The sequence below is a fragment of the Myotis daubentonii genome, chromosome 1 (genome assembly GCF_963259705.1).
Source record: "Myotis daubentonii chromosome 1, mMyoDau2.1, whole genome shotgun sequence".
NCBI lineage: Eukaryota > Metazoa > Chordata > Mammalia > Chiroptera > Vespertilionidae > Myotis > Myotis daubentonii.
The window spans coordinates 27,982,837-28,005,130 of NC_081840.1; the positions used below are offsets into that span (position 1 = coordinate 27,982,837).

Here is a 22,294-nt window from a genome sequence, read left to right on the forward strand (position 1 = left end):
CCTGGGACCCTTTGGTCCCCAGGTTGATGCTCTATCTAGTGAGCCAAACCGGCTAAGGCTAAAAGCCATTCTCTTACAAAGTTCATTATAATCCAGCAATATTCCAGAATACACCATGGGCAATCAAAAGTCAAATATTGTCAGAAAGAAACATGAAAGATATTTCATTTTACAATGTCAAATACAGAGTATTCTCTTAAAAAAAAAAAAATCCTCACCCGAGGATATGTTTATTGATTTTAGAGAGAGCAAAGGAGAGAGAGAATGAGAAACATCGATCCGTTACTTCCTATATGCACCCCAATCAAGGATTAAACCCACAACCTTTCAATGAACGGGACAACGTTCCAACCAACTGTGCCACCCAGCCAAAGCCAGAAGTACTCTTGACTTAACAATTTGAATATTCAGAGCTATCTGGCAAAAATAATATGTGGACACTTAATCAATAGTGAAACATGCTATTATTATTATTATAAAATATTTTATTCATAATTTTCTTGCCCTTGGTGTGTCTTTTTAAAATGTTTCTTCACATTAATAGCATGTTCTCTTGGTATAAATTAGAAAGCCCCTAATCACCAATTTCAGGAGTCACTTTATTAGCCACAAAACAAACAGCTTATGGGTCTGTGTGGGCAGCTGAGTGTGCCTTTCCCAAGCTTTTTTCAAAGATGCAACAATCATATAGTCTACAGTTTCTGAGTTTATTCTCTTTAAATATTATGTCTACTTGTCCACAACTGTGGTCCAAAATTACTTATTTGTGACTACAAAAACCGAAACAGTGAAATCACAATCTAGACATGTGGAAATGATCCTACTCTAGCTCATCCCACTCTAACCTACATTCTATTTTTTTCTCAGGATTTCTCTCACAAGGTACTTTGCTTATAAAAGAGAGTTAGACAATGGTATTTTATTTATGGCAAAGCAAGTTTTAGTAACTCATGCCCATTTTAAGGAAAGCCTCCCTAATATATCAAATTTTTTACAATTTATAATATTAATTATTTATTTGGAATTAGTTCAAAATTTCTCAAATATATCAAAATTTTTTATACTTGATAATACTAATATTAATTACTCATTTGAAGTTAAGTTCCCACATCAATAATTTTCAATAAGGTTCTGAGTACTTTTTTAAACAAGAAAATTCAGTTCATTTTTCTGAGTATTTTCTATCAATTCCATTCCTGAACTTAAAAAAAAACACACCACGTTGGTGATTTGTACAGTTATTTAACAAATTTAACATAGAATTTACTCTGTAACAGATACTATCCTAAGACTGTTAGCAAATTATTCCCACTCAGTCTGAAAATTCAAGGCAAGCTTACACTCATTAGGATGGCTATGATAAGTGAATTATTGGTGGGAATGTAAACTGGTGCATCTGCTTTGTAAAACAATAAAGTGATTCCTCTATCCCTGTACTTTTATTACTACACAGTACCAAATTTATAAAAACTTTCATTAAAAAACACCACCCAGACAATTAAAGTACCTAACCTTTCCAATCACATTTTCAGTTCTTAAAAGAATTATTTTCTCTACTTACAGATAAATGACGATGTATCACCTAGAAACTGAAGGCTCCCTCTGAAAGAAATAAATCAGCTGCCCCATCCTTGCCTCATTTAAAACAAGATTGCTGTTGCTGTTTCTGGCTGTGAAAAAGGCTGAGAAGTTGTCTCCTGGCATGTGTGTATTAATCAAAATACTGGCAGGGAGACACATACAACTTTAAGGGAGTACTTCTGTTGTCATATGATGTGTTAGCAAATTATGAACAGGAAGAAAAATGTTTGGTACAAAGCTATTAAACTTCATTTTAAAAAGAAAACTTAAAATTGAATCTATCCAAACACTGAAGCTTTGATTGACAATAACAACTTGATAACTTATGCTAACCTTTCATGTTTCCTACAATTAACACATTTGTGTTGAGTGTATTAACATTAAATCTATCACTTATTTCTCAACACATTAAATATTCTCCTATTCAAAAAAGGAATTACAGATACCTGGTGCTACATTTCAAATTACTTTAAAATAAAGTATATAAAATATCCTTAAAGTACAAAAACTGCACAAAGGTATTTTTACAAACTAATGCGGATAGCAAGTTGGAAGTAAATATACCTGCCTCCTACACGCCCCCAACTAGGGATCGAGCCCACAACCCAGGCATGTGAATCTGACTGGGAATTGAACCTTGACCTTCTGGTTCATAGGTTGACACTGGCACACTGGCTGGGCTAGCTGTCCTTTAATCTATACTTGTAGATAAATTAGCAATGCAACATACAAACAGAAAGAGGAAAAGGCAAAAAATTTAAGAGAAATGGTCTCCAGTTCTCTATGCTTGGGCAAATCTATATATATAAAATCCTAATATGCATAGACCGAATGGCTGAGCAACCGAACAACCGGTCGCTATGACGTGCGCTGGCCACGAGTGTGCATGCGTGGAACATGGCAGGCATTGGCAGCAGGTAGCAGAGCACGGAACATGATGGGCATCAGCTGCAGTGGGATGGTGGAGCAGGTGAGCGGGGGCACCAGACCAATGTGGGGCACCAGTCGCTGTCATTGGGGCAAACCTCTGGTGGTTACTGAAAATTCTTTGCTCTCATGCACCACGGTCCTGCCCAGCGCTCGCACCTGCTGCCAGTGCCGACCCTGCTCGCACCCGCAGCTGGCACCAGAGTCGCTGCTCGCACCCGCTGCCTGTGCCCAGTGCCTGTCCTGATCATTCAGCACCGTCAGTGGGTGCAAGTGGCGGCTGCTGGCCCTGATCACCCCTGCGGGCTTCTCCACCTCCCCCTGCTCCTGAGGGGCAATCAGGGCAGCAGCTGCCGCTTGTGCTCACCCTTGTGCTCACTGCAGTCTTGCGGCCCACAGTTCCTTTCAAGGTGCATGAATTTGTGCACTGGGCCCTTAGTAAATAAATAAATAAATTCCCTGTGTGAATCTGGCTTAAGCTATATTTGTTTCTTTACTGAGATTACATGAATATTATTAGATGTGACATTTATGCCTGATCTAAGTAAAGCAAAATGAACAAAAACATTAATCTTAAAGCAATTTAAACAGAAAAACAAAAGAATCTTCCAGGCTTAGGTTGGATATACTAAAATGTAAACTTTTTCAAAGTCATAGAGAATATAGACAAAATATTTTAATTTTTTTTTAAAAAGGGTGGTGGGAGGTGAGAGCCAGTAAAAGGCAATTGGGAATGAAACTGTTAACAAAACTCTCAGAAAAAAAGAGCATAAAAATCTGTAATCTTTTTGCTTTCACTATAACATCTGAAGGCATTTAGCAGATTTCACTATCACTGAACATGCCAGTGATTTCTTCAAAAACTAGAAAAGCATGCATATTACTTTCTGTCAAGAAATGTAGATCCTTAATGAATTTACATCAAAGAAATGAAGCAGACAATGTGATGTAATAGAAACTGCTTGCGACTGAGAATAGAGAGACTCGGTGAGGCGCAAATCTAGTACACAAGGTATCTCTGCCCAAACTAGAGGAAGGTATTCCACTCTTGGTAGCCAGATCTCTGGTTCAGTGAGTGAAGAACAGGTATGGTGTCAGTCTTCACGCATAACCTTTGCTCTGGCAATATTCCAACTACATATCCAGATCAGGAAAATTCAAATTTGGCTCTATCCCTTATTAGCTTGGGGTCTTAAACAGGTGATTTAACAGGGGTTCAATTTCTTTATCTCTAAAATGGGAATTACAGAGCCCTGTTAACAGGATTATTATAGATATTACATAGAATGGTGTTTGCTGTAGCATCTAAGAGAACACAAATTAACGTATACTCCTAACACTAATTTGGTGATCATTCTTGTGTGTGCATGAGCGAGCAGAAAGAAAAGGCAGTAAAAGTTCAATAATCAAATATTCTAAGTTTGGAAATTTACATTTGACATCTCTACTGTAGATTCATAATGCCCATTAGCATTCTAAAGACTCTAAGAAGTCCTGTAATAAGGTGTTTAACTTATTTAACTGTTCTCAAGTTTATTTGATTACAGAGCAGTTTTTGGTTTATATCTATTAAAATATCACAGCACTGGTTTTTTGTTATGTTCCCCCCCACACCACAGAATGAAATTGGGAATAGATAGTATAGGGAATTTTGAGCCATTTTATATATATATGATATTAATTAAAATCAAATAGATTTTAAGTTACAGATATTAATTTTATTAGTATTTTATAAACCTTAACGAAATCAGAAATTCAAAATCTGAAAATTGCTTTTGAGTAATTTTGATATAAAAGTCAAAAGGTGAATTTTAAGGCATTTTTAACTGTTAGGCCACATGTAAAATTTTTTAATTTAAAGATTATATCTAAAAACCATGTTGTAGAAACTGAAATATTTAAGCCATATGCTTTAACTCTACTTGGCTAATAATAAACAATAATGGTTATAGGACCTTACCAAGAAAAGAAGCATCTTGGATTATTTCAAAATGCTATTATTTACATCCTCTTATATCCTCCTTCCTTTCTATACACATTTATGTTAAGGTAAGAGAAATAAATGCAAAACATCTATTATTCTGTTTTTACTTACCTAATATTTTCACAGCATAATGAGGACTTTCTAAGACAATTCCTTCCTCTGTATCAAATATAGGGTTATCTATTCCAGTCTTTGGAGGCATTTGGGCTAGTTTCTTAAGTCTCATGGAAGAATTAAGGTCAAGTTCTTGTTTTTTCCCTTCTTCCTCTCGCCTACGCCTCATGTCCTCCTGTTGTTGCCGAATACGCTCCAACTGTGCACTTCGACGTATAGGCATCATCCTGGTGCCCAAATCTCCAGGGCAGTCAACAGCCATCTCTCGGTGCTTCTGATGTTCCTCTGGTGATGCAAGATCAACATTTTTTACTTCGCCGTCTGATTCCTCAGTAACATGCCCATTCATATGGGATGTTGTCATGGTTATCTATAAAAACCTGTACCACTTTTTATAAATCAATTTTTTCCTATAAAGCCAATCTCTTGATTCTGTAGTATAAAATCCATGTTACTTCAAAAAAACACACCACAAAAGACTTCTCACATCACATAATAATGCTATGAAAATGTATCCATGAAGGAAATCTAAGAGGAAAGATGAAGGGAAAAAAGTATAAGAATTACAATATAAAAGACTTTAAATAGACCACTTCTAATCCCTTGCAATATAGAAAATACCCCACAAGTCCATATTAGATTAAATACTTTCCTTTCATTTTGTAGATGCTGCTGAGAAAGTCAAGGTGTTCCCCCTGCTACCCCCAAAAAGGTTCCTTCCCAAGAATTTGAAGCATACTGTTTATTTTACAGCTGAGAAAAATGATGTATTGGAAGGTTTAACAAAATGAGAAAGTAAGAAAATTTGGGGTACTAGTTTAGTAGAGAATAAGTTGCTTAAGGTATAAGGATGTTTTAATCATCTTTGTAAAGTTGTCTCAACACAATACTTTACACTCAATTAACATACACGAGATTTAAAAAACTTCCTAGTTAATTGCTAAAGAAACTGGAATATAGCATGTCATATTGGTGGTCCACTTGAGGTAAAGGTAGTATTCTGGGGGGCAATTCACTTTTAGGAGTTTATAAGATGAAGATACCCAATGAAAAAGAAACTTTAATGAGCAGCTAAGGCATCTATAGAATAAAACCACAATGAGTGAGAAAAAGACTAGTGGGTATCAGTGTTTATAACTGGTCACATTAACACAAGAATTAGGGTACTTTATGAAAATTCATTCAGAGAAAATGGTACCTGTTACCATTCAAAAAAAAAATTTAAAGCCATATTATACAGAAAATAAGAACACGTTGGACTCAGAGGCCAAAAAATTGAATTTTAATTCTGGCTCTGACACTTCCTCTAGCTATATTATCTAAGACTACTCAGTTTCTCCAGAACCTCAGAGTCCTTTGGAATATTTATTCACAGGACTGTTCTGAGTTTTAAATGAGATACTATAGCAAGTTTTAAAACTAAAAAAGATATAATTATATTAATTTTTAGTATTAATTTGATTCTTATATTTTAAAACTCCTTCAACATATTTTAGACAAGAAAAATATTTTACTGGATGACACTGGCTTTTTATCAAGCCATTTCTTGGGCATAAAAAGGCAGATTGTTTATATATGTGAAAACCCACACATCAAATTAATTAGTTTTCTTTTGCTCAAGACTTTAAAAATATTTACAATAATAAACCTACTACCTCCTGGAGTTGAGCATCATTTCAGTAAATAGGTTTGTTAGAGCACATGCCTACTAAGCAAAAGCTGTTTTCAGACAACATTCCTAATGCCAGTCAATCTTCTCTCAAACATCTTGTCACAGGCTGCTTAACATAAACCCACCTAAACTACCAGGAAAAACCACTAGACCAACAATCAGGAAAATAGAGGCAAACCACATGAGCCACTAGAATTACATTTCACAAGAATTTCGAGAGGCTTTTCTGTCTTCTATCCAAATCTTAGCTTCTTTCTTTATATATAGCCATGTGGTCTACACATAAATACCTTATTTATCATTAGATTGCCTTCTTTTTCATTAAAATAACAGCTGTAAGAATTACAATAGGCAATTCTTAAGTTATTATATTTTAATTTATGCAAATGCAAGTTCAGCTTATTTGATGTTTTCATTTACAAGCAAGCAGAAATTTGTGTAGGAGTTGCGGTAGTACCATGCTTAATTTTAAAAACCTAGGTGTGTACGTATCTCCAGAAAATTAAAACTCTTTCTTGATTTACAATATTTACTGAATATTAAAAATCAAAATAATACTGTATTTTTTACTTTATATGCTAGTCTATAAAAATTATGATCTGAAATTAAAACTGTCAGCTTAAAAACTGTAAGCTATGTCCATATTCACTATACTAGATCATGTAAGAAAAGACTGGGCCAGGTGATCTGGGTAAGAGTTCTCATGCTTGCACTATTATTATGATTATCTACCTGGATCTAGCCTTTGACTCTCAGAAAAATTTCTGCAACCTGTTATTAATCCACTTAAAATTCCGTTTTGGTTATCTCTCTTGGAGTGTTCATAGTCTACTGGGATGGACAGCAAAGAAAATGAATGATTATTCTTCCCCAATTGGTTTCTCCCCATTAGATTTTACAAGAATTAAAGCAGGGGATGGCATGATCACATTCACTTTTAGAGAAATATCACTCTGGTAGGAGTGTAGAGGATTGATTGGGGGGGGGGGGGGGGCGGCAATGAGACCAGTTTGAAGGCAATAAGAATGTGGTACTGAACTTAGACAGTGAAATGAAGAAGTTATATTAAAGAAATACTTAAGTTATAGAAGTATTAGAACTTGATGTCTATTTCATATAGTAGGGCAAGAAGAAGAAAAAGGAAGTAACAATAACTATAACATTTACTTAGCACTTATGTGCCACATAATATTGCAAGCACTATACCACTATACAGTATTCATTCATTTTAATTTTTATTACAATTGTAAAAGTAAGTCCAAATATGCCTGTTTTGAAGATGGGGAATGAGGATTAAACTAGGCCCTGAAGATATAGGATGGAGGAATAAGAAAGAGGCCATGATCAGCCAAAGGCAAGAAAATAAAAGGTTTGGGGAAAGTACAAATAAAGCTAGCTGAACTAAAGCAGTCAGCTTGTACAGCAGGATAGTGACTAGAAAGTTTGACTGGGTTCAACTTATGAAAGGTCTTAAATGTAAGTTCTTAATTTTCAAGGCAGTAGAAAAGCCATCAAAGATTTAGAAAAGAGGGGGTGATTTGTACATAATTGAGCATTTACCTCTGGCTAGGTACTAGGTTTATAGAGAGACAAGATCCCTGCCGATTAGTTTACTTAACAAAATATCCTACAGGGTTCTAGAAATTAATGTCTCCAAGATTAAACACATATTTACCTTTAATCTTCTCAAAGTCTCCTTGATCCTCTTCCTCCATTCTCAATTCTAATTAATGCCACTATATCTACCCAGTTACCCAAGACAACAAAATGCTGAAAAGATCAGGCTCCAGAATCAGACTGCCTAGGCCCTAGGATCTAATCCTTATCTGCTCTCCTTTTAAGTGTCTGTCTGTCTGCTCATCAAACTTGGGAGGTCAGAAACCAGGCTGACTAGTCTCTGAATCTGTGATACTATCCAGCACAGAGCCAAACAGAAGGCTGCAGGATATGAACCCAGACAGTGGGACTCCAGGGCCTCTATCCTTGGATCATTAGGTGAATGGCAATGTCATTAAGACTGAGAATAAAGAGAGGGAGAACGAGATAGAAGGGGTGAGCAATTAAAGGGTAATATGGACTTAGTTAATATGGATTTAGTTTTGGACACATTAACTGCAAGATGACTGTAGATCATATAGGTAAATTATCTAATCAGCAGGGATCTGTCTTATTCATCTCTATAGCTCTGATATCTAGTAAAAGATAAATACTTAAGAATATGAGCAAATCACTCTGGTTCAAAACTTCTGATAGCTTCCATATTGCCTACAGAATAGAATTTGAACTCACAAGGTAAACTCAAACTTTCTAACTGTATCTTTTACTACTTTCTTATACAAGCCTTCTAAGTTGGCTTTCTATTTGTGCCTATCCCATATCTTTTTCTTTCTGCCTAAATACCTTGTGAACTAAGAAATATGAACTGTTTCTCCTTTCCTCTTCTACCTTCAAGATCTACCACAAATCCCTATTCCTTTAATAAGTTTTTCTTCAGACCAACTCGGTTAAATAATCTCACCATACAATACTTCAAATATAATGTTCACAAGTTAACTCACAAAGGTCATGAAAGATTCAGCAAGTTCTTTCAGAATAATTAAAAACATTATGATGTGTCCTAGCTTATATATGTAGTTAATACATATCAATAAACAGTGAAAGAGTCCTAGGCCAAAGGAATTATATTTTCCTTCTCCAAAAAAGAAAGAAGAAAAACATTTTGTTTGACATTTCAGAAGCTGGTAAATGACTGAACTAGAGAATTACCACCTTATATAAATAAGAGACCATCTTATACAGATAATACAGTTAACAAGTTGCTGGCCCTAAGAGTATTTCTCTCCTGTCAACCCTCTAATTATAAATAAATTGTTTTTTTAAATGTCTCAGAAGCCCACGTTTCAAATCCTCATCAGAGTCCCAGCTCATACTCCTTTGTGGTGGAAAAATAAAGAAAAAAATCGATCAAAACTTTTCACATAGTTTACAAAAGCAAGAAAATGAATTTTCAGGTTGGCAGGCCAAAGCAGTTTCAATGCTAGCTTTTAACTAGTGGGCAAGGGCTTTGCTTATGTGAATCGGCTATAAGAAAAGGGGGTTAAAAGATGCTAAATAAGCTTCAATAAATACAAATGATTGAAATTGGGGGCGTGAAACAGAGTGAGGAATATTGTCCTACTGAAAACTCTACACAAGAAACAGAACCATTTGTGTGAGAGCTAGGAAACATGACAGGTTAGCAGGAACACAATTTCCTATATAATCAGTATTCTAATTTATAGACAGAGAAAAATGTAAAACATGCACTTCATATGCATAAACATGGTTCGTCCACGTTAGTGTCCAGAATTCTAGATTTTTTTTCAATTCATCCTTCCTCCCTTTCTCCCACAAGTAATGCCCTTTGACCTGCAGCTGGGAATTCTCATTTTAAGTGATCAGCATTCCTCTGATTCTGAGGAACTGGACTATTAGTTCCCATAGAAACAACTTTTTCAGCTAACACAAGATTCAGGCCAAGAATAGTGAAAAGAACTTACATTATGTAAATTGGAAAGGCCTTGTCTACTATTCTCTTAATTTCTCTTCTCTGGTTTTTCACAAAACTCCAGATTTCTTACTCTGAAAAACAGAAAAGAGACAATGAAGTATAAAAGTCTGCAGTGCTTTTTAGAGAGAGGGTGGGGAGGGAAAGGTTAATTCAATGTGATATCCAAGTCTGTTTGCAAATGGTTAGGATTTCTTAGTAAAAATGCACCCCCTCCCAATCTCCACTATACATACATTAAAATAAATGTAAATTACCTGAAATAAGTGATGAGAAAGAGGTAAACATAACTGTTTTAAAAGGTTTTAAAAAGGGGTAAGAACCTTTTGCAGATTATTATTATTTAAAAGAATAACATACTTTTTTTATTGATCTTAGAGAGAGGAGCAGAGGGAGGAAAGAAGGAAGAAAGAGAGAGAGAGAAACATCAATGTGAGAGAGAAATACCTGACACCTTTTGGTGTACAGAACGGTGCTCCCACCAACTGAGCCACACCAACTATAGGGCTTGCAGATTATTTTTCATGACACCTTTGACCTCTAGGTTAAAGCTCAAACAAAAATGCAGTTTTTTGTTTTGTTCTTTGTTTTAATTTCTGGATCAATTTTACACATTGTGAATAATTTATGATACCAGTAAAATAAGTTTAGAGAGGCAGGGTCTGATCCGCAGTCTCCATGGCAGCTGTTGAACAGCTGTTGCCTCTCTTTCTCTCCAGGTGGGGATGAGATCAAGTTGGCGTGGGGGGGGGGGGGCAGTTGGAGGTGAAATCAGGCCGACAAGAGAGGGCAGTTAGGGGTGATCAGGCAGACAGAGGCAGTTAGGGGCAACCAGGCCGGCAGGGGAGAGCAGTTAGGGGCGTGATCAGGCTGGCAGGGGAGGGCAGTTGGGGGTGAGTTCAGGCTGGCAGGGGAGGGCAGTTAGGGGTGATCAGGCAGGCAGAGGCAGTTGGGGGTGAGATCATGCCAACAGGGGAGAGCAGTTGGGGGCGATCAGGCAGGCAGGCAGAGGCAGTTAGGGGCGATTAGGCAGGCAGGCAGGTGGGCGGTTAGGAGCCAGCGGTCCCAGATTGTGAGAGGGATATCCCCGATTGGAGAGGGTTCAGGCTGGGATGAGGGAAACCCCCAACCTCCCCCCCCCCCACCACTCCTTGCACGAATTTCATGCACCAGGCCACTGTTGTGCCCAGATTTCAAGATTCCCAAGGGCCCACCAGGGAGCCAGCCAGTCCGATGCAAAAGCAAAGAGTCCTTCATTTCGAACTAGTTCGGCTCCCTGACCACACTCACCAATGCAACGGTAAGCCCAGTGGCTGAGAGAGGGAAAACTCTGTGTGGAGAGAGGTTTTATAGGGGGTTGGGGTAAGGGGAGGAGAAAGGACTGTGGGCCCTGCCGATTGGCCAGGCGCAAGTCGGTGTCTTGTTACACAGGCCCTTGATTGTCATTGGTTAGTTTAAAGAAGTCCTGGGTGTGGCTAGCAGAGGCCTGGCTTCCGGGAAGAAGCCTTGCTGAGCACATGGCCAAGGTAAGATGGAGGGCGTAGCCCTTACCCTGGGGCAAGGTGGAGGGTGTAGCCCTTACCCTGGGGCAAGGTGGAGGGCGTAGCCCTTACCCTGGGGCAAGGTGGAGGGCGTAGCCCTTACCCTGGGGCAAGGTGGAGGGCGTAGCCCTTACCCTGGGGCAAGGTGGAGGGCGTAGTCCTCGCCCTTTCAGCCACTAGTATATAATAAAAAGCAAACATACAATAAGATGACTTCAGATAAATGGCTAGAAAGTAAAACAAGGTAATATTGAGATAGGGTGTGTGGCAGAACAGCTGATATTGATAAAAGCTACAGAAACTGTCAAACCCCCTACTGATTTATGGCGTAAAAGCAGCAGAGACCAGATCAATACAGCATGGCGACTAATTTCAACTAATGATAACCCCTAGCCTCATTATACACTATTGTAATACATTAATGTGCTAAACGACACACCTTACCATGCCATGATGAGAAACAGAAAGCCCACATAAGTACACAAAATGGCCAATAGAACTCTTCTGAGAAATCTCCACCCCCTTCCCAGAAAGATCCTGAATATTCCTCCCCCTCACTGAATACCCTAACCTGCTATTAAATGAACCTCAATAAAAGAAGCAAATTTTGCTAAAGGGGGAACTGCTTGGCAGAGTAGCCCATTCTCTTTCTCACTACTTCACTAATAAACTCACTTTCACTTTAAACTCTATGTTGGCTTGGGTTTGAATTCGTTCCTGCCCAAAGCCAAGAACCCACAGTGGGTGGAGAATCCTTGAGTCCCAGGACCCCCAGAACACCTACATCAATATCTCTCTATATAAAAGCCTAAGCGACTGGCCGACTGGCTGGTAGCTATGACACACACTGACCACCAGGGGGCAGACACTCAACACAGGAGTGGAAGCCACAGGCATGGAAACATGGAACAGACTGATGAATCTTAGAGGGAAGGGAGGAGGAGGGAGGGCGAAAAGAGATTAACCAAAGATCTTATATGCATACTAGAGACCCAGCGCATGGATTCATACACCGGTGGGGTCCCTCAGCCTGGCTTGCAGGGATTGGGCCAAAACCGGCTCTCTGATATCCCCCGAGGGGGTCCCGGATTGGGAGAGGGCACAGGCCAGGCTGAGGGACCCTACCAGTGCACGAATTCGTGCACCGAGCCTCTAGTTTATACACACACACACACACACACACACACACACACACACACACGTAGTGATTTTAGAAGGTGCAACATTAGATAAGATGGCCAGGGAAGCCCTATTTCAGGCGGTGATATTTGAGACCTGAACGCCAACAAAGTGAGTGAGCTCTGAGAAGATCCAGAAATAAGTGTCCAGGTTGAGGGACTAGAAAGTACATTTTTATATGGATGTCAACAGGAATCTCAATTTCAATACACAGATTTCTCGACTTACAATGGAGTCACATCATGATAAACATACAGTAAATTGAAAAGATAAGTTAAAAATGCACTTAATACTACATTATAGAGTATCAGATATTTACCCTCATGTGGCTCACTGGGACTGCCCAACAACATGAGGGAGTATAGTACCCCATATATTACTGACCGGGGGGTGGGGCGGGGGGGAATAAAAATTTAAAATTTGAAGTATGGTTTCCTCTAAATGCACATTGCTTTTGCATCATCATCATAAAGTTGACAAATCATAACTCGAACCATCCTGTCAGTTTGTGTATCCCAAACTGACAAACTCTTTACTACTATTAATTACACCACTGTCTCCAAAATCTTTATCTTTTTTAAGCTCTATTATCCAATCAGTTGCCAAATTAATTCCACCAGGCTTTTATTTTTTTTTTTAAATATATTTTATTGATTCTCCACAGAGAAGAAGGGAGAGAGATAGAGAGTCAGAAACATCGATCAGCTGCCTCCTGCACATCTCCCACTGGGGACGCGCCCGCAACCCAGGCACATGCCCCTGACCGGAATCGAACCTGGGACCCCCCCAGTCCCCAGGCCGACGCTCCATCCACTGAGCCAAACCGGCCTCGGCTCCACCAGGCTTTTAGAACCCACTGAATGGTAATAGAATATGTCACCCCCAAATATGCCACTAAAGAAACTGTTAAGAAAATGGAAAGGTAAAGCTAAAAAAAGAAAGAAAAGTATGTGTGTCTGCTATAACTACTCTTATGACTCAGTAAGTTAAAAATCTATTTTTTAAAATAAGGCACGAGATTTGACTACTTCAATAAAGAAGATAGACAAGTGGCAAAAATAGTCATTTGGAAAGATATTCAACATCATTAATTTTTAAAAATATGCAAATTAAAACAAGATAGTGACATAAGGATAAATATAAATCAATGAAGTAGATTAAGAGCCCAGAAATAAACTCTCACATTTATAGACAGAGAAAGACAAATACTGTATGATTTCACTATTATGTGGAATCTTAAAACAATAAGAAGAAAAAAACACCAACAACGAACAAATAAGACAAAATTCATATTCAGCCATGGACAGTGTGGCTCAACTAGTTGTGTGTTGTCTCATGCACTTCAAGGATGCCAGTTTGATTCAAGGTCAGGCACATGGCTGGGTTACAGGCTTGTTTCCAGGTAAGGGGCATACAGGAGGCAACTGATGGATGTTTCGCTCTATCTCTTTAAAAAACAAACAAACAAACACAAACACAAACACTCATATACTAATACAGATAACACACTGGTGGTTGCCAGAGGGGAGTGGGTGTTGGGAATAGGAAAATAGGGTAAAGGGGATCAAGAGGTACAAACTTTCAGATACAAAAGAAGTCATGGGGATATAATGTATAGCATGGTTACTATAATCAATAATATATTGCAAATTTGAAAGTTGGTAAGAAAGTAAATCTTAAAAGTTCTCAGCACACACAAATGTTCTAATTGTATTGGAACAGATGCTAATTAGACTTATTGTGATCATTTTGCAATGTGTAAATCATTACGCTGTACACGTGAAACTAATATAATATTGCATGCCAATTATACCTCAATTAAAAAGTAAGAGAATCACTTAACACCCACTAGGATGACTAAATACAAAAAGACAGATAAGGCTGATGAGGATGTGGAGAAACTGGAACCCTCATACACTGCTGGTGGGAATGTCAAACAGCATAGCTACACTGGAAAATAGTATGATAATTCCTTAAAAGGCTAAACACAGAATAATCATATGCTCCAGAAATTCCGCTCCTAGGTGTACATCTAAGATAAATGAAAACATTAATTACATACAAAAAACTTGTACAAAATGTGCATAGCAGCCTAATTCATAATAGCCCCAAAGTGAAGAAAAAAAATCCAAATTCAAATGTTCATTAACTGATTGGTGAATGAATAAAATGTTGTATATCCATAATGAAATATTATTGGGCAATAAAAAGAAATAAAGTACCAAGACATGATACAACATCAATGAATCTTGTAAACAGAAATGAAAGAGGCCAGTCACAAAGGACCTCATACATACTGTATGATTCTGTTTATAACATGTCCAGAATAGGCAAATGTATAGCAACAGATAGTAGATTAGTAGTTGCCTAAAGCTGTGGGTGGAGGAATTATGGTTAGGGAGTGCAGGGTTCTTTTAGGGGAAGGGACTGATGAAAATGTTTAATTGTGTTGAGTGCTGAGTAACTGAATATACTTAAAGCCACTGTACACTTGAAATGGATGAATTGTATGGTATGAATTGTATAAAGCTGTTTTTAAAAAAAACAGAATAAAATACCATTACAAACACAATAAAATACCTAAAATTAAAAAAGACTGACAATTCTAAGCATTGGAGGGGATGTAGAGAAATCAAAATGCTCAAACAATACTGATGAGAGTGTAAAATGGTAGTCAGTTTGGCAGTTTCTTAAAACATGATATAACCCAGAGATTCTACAAAAGAAAAACAAAAGCATAATTTTATTTATAAAAATCGCAAAGATTTGTATGGAATAGTCAAAGCAGTATTATTAATAACTTAAAATTGGGCACAATCCAAATGTCTGTCAGTTGGTAAACAGATTAATAACACAGAATACTATCCTATCTAATAAAAGAGGAACATGGTAATTAGCTTACGACCGCTACCCTTCCCATTGGCTAATCAGGGCGATATGCAAATTAACTGCCAGCCAAGATGGCGGCCGGCAGCCAGGCAGCTTAAAGTGAACAAGAGGCTTGCTTGCTTCAATGACGGAGGACTCCAACGTTCCCCGCCTGCCACTGCAGGCCTCTGAGCTGCAACTATAAGCAACTATGTTACAAATATAGAAGCTAAACAAAACCCCAGAAACCTGCTTTAGTCCATCTGGCTTCAGCCAGCAGGATCGCAACATTGTTTCAAATACAGAAGGTAAACAAAGGCCAGAAACCTGCTTTCAGCAGTGGAGGCCTAAGAGCTGGAGCCAAGCCTCAAAGCTAAAGCTGGCCCAGAATAAAAAAGAAAAAAAAAAAAGAAGAAAAGGAGCGGTTGGGAGCTTCAGTCACCTGCCAGCCTGAAAACAGCCCTCAGCCCCTCACCCAGGCTGGCCAGGCACCCAAGTGGGGACCCCGACCCTGAAGGGTGTGTGACCAGCTGCAAACAGCCATCATCACCTCACCCAGGCTGGCCAGGCACCCCAGTGGGGACCCCCACCCTGATCCAGGACACCCTTCAGGGCAAACCAGCTGGCCCCAACCCGTGCACCAGGCCTCTATCCTATATAGTAAAAGGGTAATATGCCTCCCAGCACCAGGATCAGTGGAGCCGAGAGGCCTCCCGGCACCGGGATCAGTGTGACAGGGGGCAGCGCCCAAACCCCCTGATCGCCCTGCGGCTGTGTGTGTGACAGGGGGCGGGGCCACAACCTCCCTATCCACCCTGCTCTGTTCGTGTCAGGGGAAGGCGCCCCAACCCCCTGATCAGCCCTGCTCTGTGCCTGATAGGGGGAGCTCCTCAACCCCCTGATCAGCCCTGCTCTGTGTGTGACAGGGTAGAGCCATAACCTCCCCATCGGCCCTGCCCTGCGTGTGAGAGTGGCGGCGCCCCAACCCCCTGATCGGCCCTGCTCTGTGGGTGATAGAAGGCGGCGCCCCAACCCCCTGATCCGCCTTGCTCTGTGACGGGGCGGTGCCCCAACTCCCCTATTGGCCCTACTCTGTGAGTGACAGGGGGGAGCTCCTCAACCCCCTGATCGGCCCTGCTGTGTGTGTGACAGGGGGCAGCGCCCCAACCCCCTGATTGGCCCTGCTCTGTGCGTGACAGGGGGTGGCGCTGCAAACTCCCCATCGACCCTGCCGTGAGTGTGACAGGGGGCGGTGCCCCACCCCCCCAATCGGCCCTACCCTGAGCGTAACTGAGGGTGGCATCGCAACCTCCCAATCCGCCCTGCTCTGTGCATGACAGGGGGCAGCGCCCCAACTCCCCAATCGGCCCTGCTCTGAGCCTGACCAGGGGCTGCACCTAGGGATTGGGCCTGCCCTCTGCCACCTGGGAGCAGGCCTAAGCCAGCAGGTCGTTATCTCCCGAGGGGTCCCAGACTGCGAGAGGGCACAGGCCAGGCTGAGGGACCCCTCCTCCTCCCCGAGTGCACAAATTTTTGTGCACCGGGCCTCTAGTCCAATAATAAAAAAGAATGAACTAGTGATGATATGCAACAACATGGATGGCCTGAAAAACATAATGCCAGACACTATAGTACATACTGCATGATTCCATTCATATGACATTTCTAGGAAAGGCAAAACTAGCAATGTCAGAGAAAGCAGTTTGGTGGTTTCCTGGAGCTGGGAGTCGGAGCAGAAACTGGCTATAAAAGCATGAGGGACTTTTTTATAGGTGATGGTAATATAATAAAAAATAGATTTCAGTGATATCTGCATAATGATATAAAATTACTAAAACAAACTGCACCCATAAAACATGTGAATTTCACAAAATATAAATATCTCAACAAAGTTGTTTTTAAAATTCATCAACTTGAACACTTAAAATTAGTGAATTTTAATGTAAGTATACTTACTGAGTTTATTTTAAACTAGAGGCCTGATGCACAAAATTCGTGCAAGAGTAGGCCTTCCTTCCCCCAGCTGCTGGCACCAGCTTCCCTCTGGCACCTGGGACCTGGGCTTCCCTTGCAACCCTGGCTTCCCCTGGAAGGTCGTCCAGTCTAATTAGCATATTACACTTTTATTATTATAGATATACACTTAAAATTGCACCTTATTACATGTAAATCATATCTCAATAAAACCAATTTTTAAAAAATTCCCAAAAGAAATCATATAATGACATCACATAAGATCACCCTATTTACTCAATAAATGCTTAACTCAATGCATAAATTTCAGTTTCCAACAATGAATGGCATACACATCTTCACAGAGAACAAACTTAGCTATACCTAAAAGTAAATACAAGTCAAAACTGAAATATATTTGGGCTAGTTGGGCAAAGTATTACTTAGTAGCTCAGAAATTATTAGTGACAACAATATAAACAAAAATATGTAGGCTCAGTGCAGATTTGATTGAAAAACTAATTTTTTTCAATTACTCTTTACATTAGAGAACTAAAAATTTTTTTAAAAAAAATATATTTTATTGATTTTTTACAGAGAGGAAAGGAGAGGGATAGAAAGTTAGAAACATTGATGACAGAGAAACATTGATCAGCTGCCTCCTGCACACCCCCTACTGGGGATGTGCCTGCAACCAAGGTACATGCCCTTGACCGAATCGAACCTGGGACCTTTCAGTCCGCAGGCCGACGCTCTATCCACTGAGCCAAACCGGTTAGGGCGAGAACTAAAGATTTTAAAATAAAAAAATCATTATATATTTGGAAGGCAGCTATGCTCACCACTATACCACCAACGCAACTTCATTATATATTTGAAGTAAATTAAAATTGTTTCACTCAATAAGTGCAATGTAAAAACATTTTTTATATCTTCATTAACTTTAAAATTGACTATACTTAAAATGTACCATGCCAGATAAATTTGTAAAGAATGGAAGCAAAATTTCCTTAATTGACAAAAACTTTAAAAAAAAAATCAAATCAAATATGTAAAGATCTCAAAGGGAAATAGGGGTAACAAACATTATAACTTACGCGACGCCATATAAATTATCTGCCCTCACAGACAGCAAAAGAAAATATAATTCCTGATGCTCAATTCAATTGGATAGCTGAGAAAACACACCTTTCTCAGATGTAAACTTTCAGAGACTAAGGAGCTTCGAACATTCCTGGTAAAAATTGGATATATATAAAACATACTTGCAATGGAAAGGTTTAGTTCACAAGTTCCTATTCTCACCCCATGATTCTAGGCCATAAAACTACCTTGAAACAACAATAAAAACAAACAAAAAGGCAACATGGAAAAAACAGCTGGAAAAATACTGCTGTGTTTATAATTTATTAAACAGCTATATCCTAAAATAATAATTTAACCAAAGTTTAGCACAGGGTTAATTTACAAAATCACCTTGACTCTTCTTAAACATTTGGATTCATTGGTTACCAACCAAGGGTGACTTTTCCTTCCACCCAACTCCATCAGAAGAATTTGACAACATCTGGACATATTTTTAAAAAATGTATTTTATTGATTTTTTTACAGAGAGGAAGGGAGAGGGATAGAGAGTTAAAAACATCTATGAGAGAGAAACATTGATCAGCTGCTTCCTGCATACACCCCCTACTGGGGATGTGCCCGCAACCAAGGTACATGCCCTTGACCAGAATCGAACCTGGGACTCTTCAGTCTGCAAGCCGACGCTTTATCCACTGAGCCAAACTGTTAGGGCTGGACATATTTTTTATTGTCAGGACTGGGTTGAGGGGTGCTACTGGCATCTAGTTAGGAGAGGCCAGGGAAACTGCTAAACATGTACAGGACAGCCTCCCATAACAAAGAAGTATCCATTAAAAAATGTTATTAATGCCAAAATTGAGAAACCCTGAGTTAAGCAAGGCAAACATCAGAGTATCAACTAATCCAAAATTGAGGCATTCACTCATTTAATAATAATCAATAATTTTCTCACATGTTCAAGACAAAACTTCAAGTAGCCAAGCTTCCTTATAAACCAATCGAATATTATTTTTGCTTATTGTGCTTCAACTTTTTCAAATTGATTTCCAAATAATTAATAAATACTGAGCGGAAAGATCCTTAAATATTTTCTAATCCAGTGTTTTCAAAATGTTCAGAAAGGAACTTCAAGATCACGTTGGCAATAGATGGAAAGATAAGTGCAGAAGCACAGTTTTAGCTTTCTTTTTAAGGTTTAAGGGGGAAAAATATTCTGCTAACTTAAATGTTTAAATAACAAAACAAATCTTGATTTAATGAATTCCTTTTATTTTACAAATGAAAAAGGAAGATCCAGAAAATTTAAGTCACTTGCCAAGGTTACACAAATACTTAGTGGCAGAAATCAATAAACCCAGAAATTCAACAAGGTATTGATCACCAACAGAATAGTAACAGAATAAATGGAATAAAAGCTATTGGCAAATAAATTGCCTTACACTGTATACTGAAACCTGAGTGAGAAAGCAAGCCCAATTTTAGTAATATTTTCCAGAACATGATATATTCCCCACCATCAACTGCTTACAATCTAGCCAAGAGACAAAACACGCACATAAAATGATAAATTAAGTAGTAGTTCCATTAAGAGTGGCCTAAACAAGACTAAAAAAATGTATAGACAAAACATACTTAATGGTCATAATATTTACTGATGCTGTGTGCTAAACATCATGCTACCTTACTTACTGTAATTAATCCTCAAACAATCCTGCAAGTTTAAGTACTATTGTTATTCCCAATGACAAATGAGAAGACAGGTTTAAAGAAACAAAGATTTTGCCCAAAGAGCACCTCAAAATAAACATTCAACAGTTGTAATAGGCACTCCTGTGTATACGGGTTTACATCCATTATATCAAATGATTCTTTCAACATCCTTATAAGGTATTCATCAGAGAACAAAAGTAGAATGATTATTTAAATGGTTTGTTTTCTTATTTTATTTTTTAATTGAACTTATTGGTTTGAGTAAGCAGTGATGATGATAGTGGTTAGTAGTAGTAGAAGTAAAAGCAATACACTTGCCAGTCAGAGGGCCAAGAATTTCACATATATCATCAAATTCAATCCTTCCAACTGCTCAAAGTTATCCTCAGTTTACAGATGTGGAAAACAAGTATGGAGAGGTTAAGTTGCTTCCCAAGATCATGAATATAAACGGCAGAGCCAAGAATAATACCAAGTTTATATGACCTCAGAAAAGAAGCTCTTCACTCTTGCCATTATTTTTATTTAGTCTTATCCAATACAAGTGAAAAGAAAGAAAAACTATGGATTATAATGATTCTCGGTTCAGTGTTTTGAAGCAGCCGTCGCCAACCTTTCGGACCTCATGGACCACCAGTGGTCCAGGGACCACCAGTTGGCAACTGCTGTTTTGAAGAGTACCTGACTAAGATTTTCCTTCACTTGTCCATAGACATTCTCTCTTGTAAACAATGAAATTCTAGGAAAAACACATTTGCAAATCCAAATATCTAATAGTCTCTTCTTGCTTTTTTATGCTTAAAATTTAGCTTTGGCAGTAAGTATTCCTAGGAACCAATGGGACTGCATAATCAATCATCACTCACTGTTTTCCTTTACAAATCTGAATATTACTCTGCTATAGTAGTACCTTGCAAAAATAAAGAAGAATAGGGAGAACAAGAAATCATTTTTAAAAACAAGATAATTAAGCCCCCTATTTATCACATAGTAATATTCTCTGAAGTGAAAAGTATTGTGTGTGTGTGTGTTTTTTAATTTAGTGGGAAAATTCTCCATTTGCTTGTATCAAACACAGAATTGAAGGTCTTTGGAGATATTCAAGACCACACACTCAAAGTAGGAATTGGTTAAAAGCCAAAGAGTATCAAATGGTTGGTTACTTGAACTGCCCCATTATCACCTTCAACAACTTCGTAATGAAAGATTAAATGAATCCAAAAGGTTAGTAAAGTTTTTAAAAAGGCAGTTGGACAAAGGTAATTTATAACATTTCAAACTGCCTATAACATTTAAAATATGGATTTTTAAATATGGAATCAAATTACTTCCAATATGGCTTTTTAGTATATTGCTAACAATGAAGAATATATATGGCCTAGTTGGAGAACAAGAATAGTCTTGCTAAGGAACAGAGCCAGTGTAAGAGATAGAAGATAAAACCACAGTTGACTCTGAATGCTAAGCTAAATTGCTTGAATTTCTCATGCAAGCAATGGGAGACTATGGGTTTGAGTTAAAAAAACAAAACAAATAATGGCTTTTTAGAAATTTAAATTTACTATACACTGTATCCAGAGTTGACTAGGGAAATATAAGTAGAATAGCCAAGAGAGATAATGTTTTAATATTTTGTGCATGGGAAGATAAAGGAAGTAGCAGTAAAGATAATTTCAAACAATGGCCACTACAAAGAATGATTTGACAAGATTTAGAGACCAGAGACAAATATAATTCTAAAATGTTGAGCATGACAATTGAACCTTGGAGATATTATAGACCTTAAAATATAGTAATTCAGAGAATAAGGTTTTTTCCCTGGGAGGGAGAGGAGGAGGATGGGAAGAACTGGAAAGATAATAAATTCCATTTTAGAAGTATTGCATTTAAAGTGAGGACATTAATAGGTTAATTGCTAGACAGAAAAACGAAAGAGAACAGGCTAGAAATGAAAATGTGTAATTTACATATTCATAAGTTATATTTTGTAAAGCTTTTCTGTAATAAATAATAAATTAAATAATTAATAAATAATAATAAATTAAAACACATCTCAGTTTATCTTCACAATTGCTCTTAAAGGTAAGCAGGTCAGACATTCCCATTTTCCATAAGATATTGTATGTATTGCA

The 22,294-nt window shown here is 38.3% G+C and overlaps 1 protein-coding gene across 7 annotated transcripts in view; it reads right to left on the reverse strand.

Annotated features, from left to right (window-relative positions):
- PALS1 (protein associated with LIN7 1, MAGUK p55 family member) overlaps positions 1 to 22,294 on the reverse strand; it is a 99,427-nt gene that overhangs the window by 50,769 nt on the left and 26,364 nt on the right. For 6 of the 7 annotated variants that reach the window (XM_059693003.1, XM_059692983.1, XM_059692994.1 and 3 more), the window contains exons 2-3: positions 9,818 to 9,899; positions 4,604 to 5,134 (exon numbers count right to left, since the gene is read on the reverse strand). In XM_059693003.1, coding sequence (XP_059548986.1) covers positions 4,604 to 4,970 — 367 coding nt within the window. In that variant the 5' untranslated portion in view covers positions 4,971 to 5,134; positions 9,818 to 9,899. The remainder of the gene's footprint in view (positions 1 to 4,603; positions 5,135 to 9,817; positions 9,900 to 22,294) is intronic. The other variant, XM_059692975.1, reaches the window with a different exon arrangement.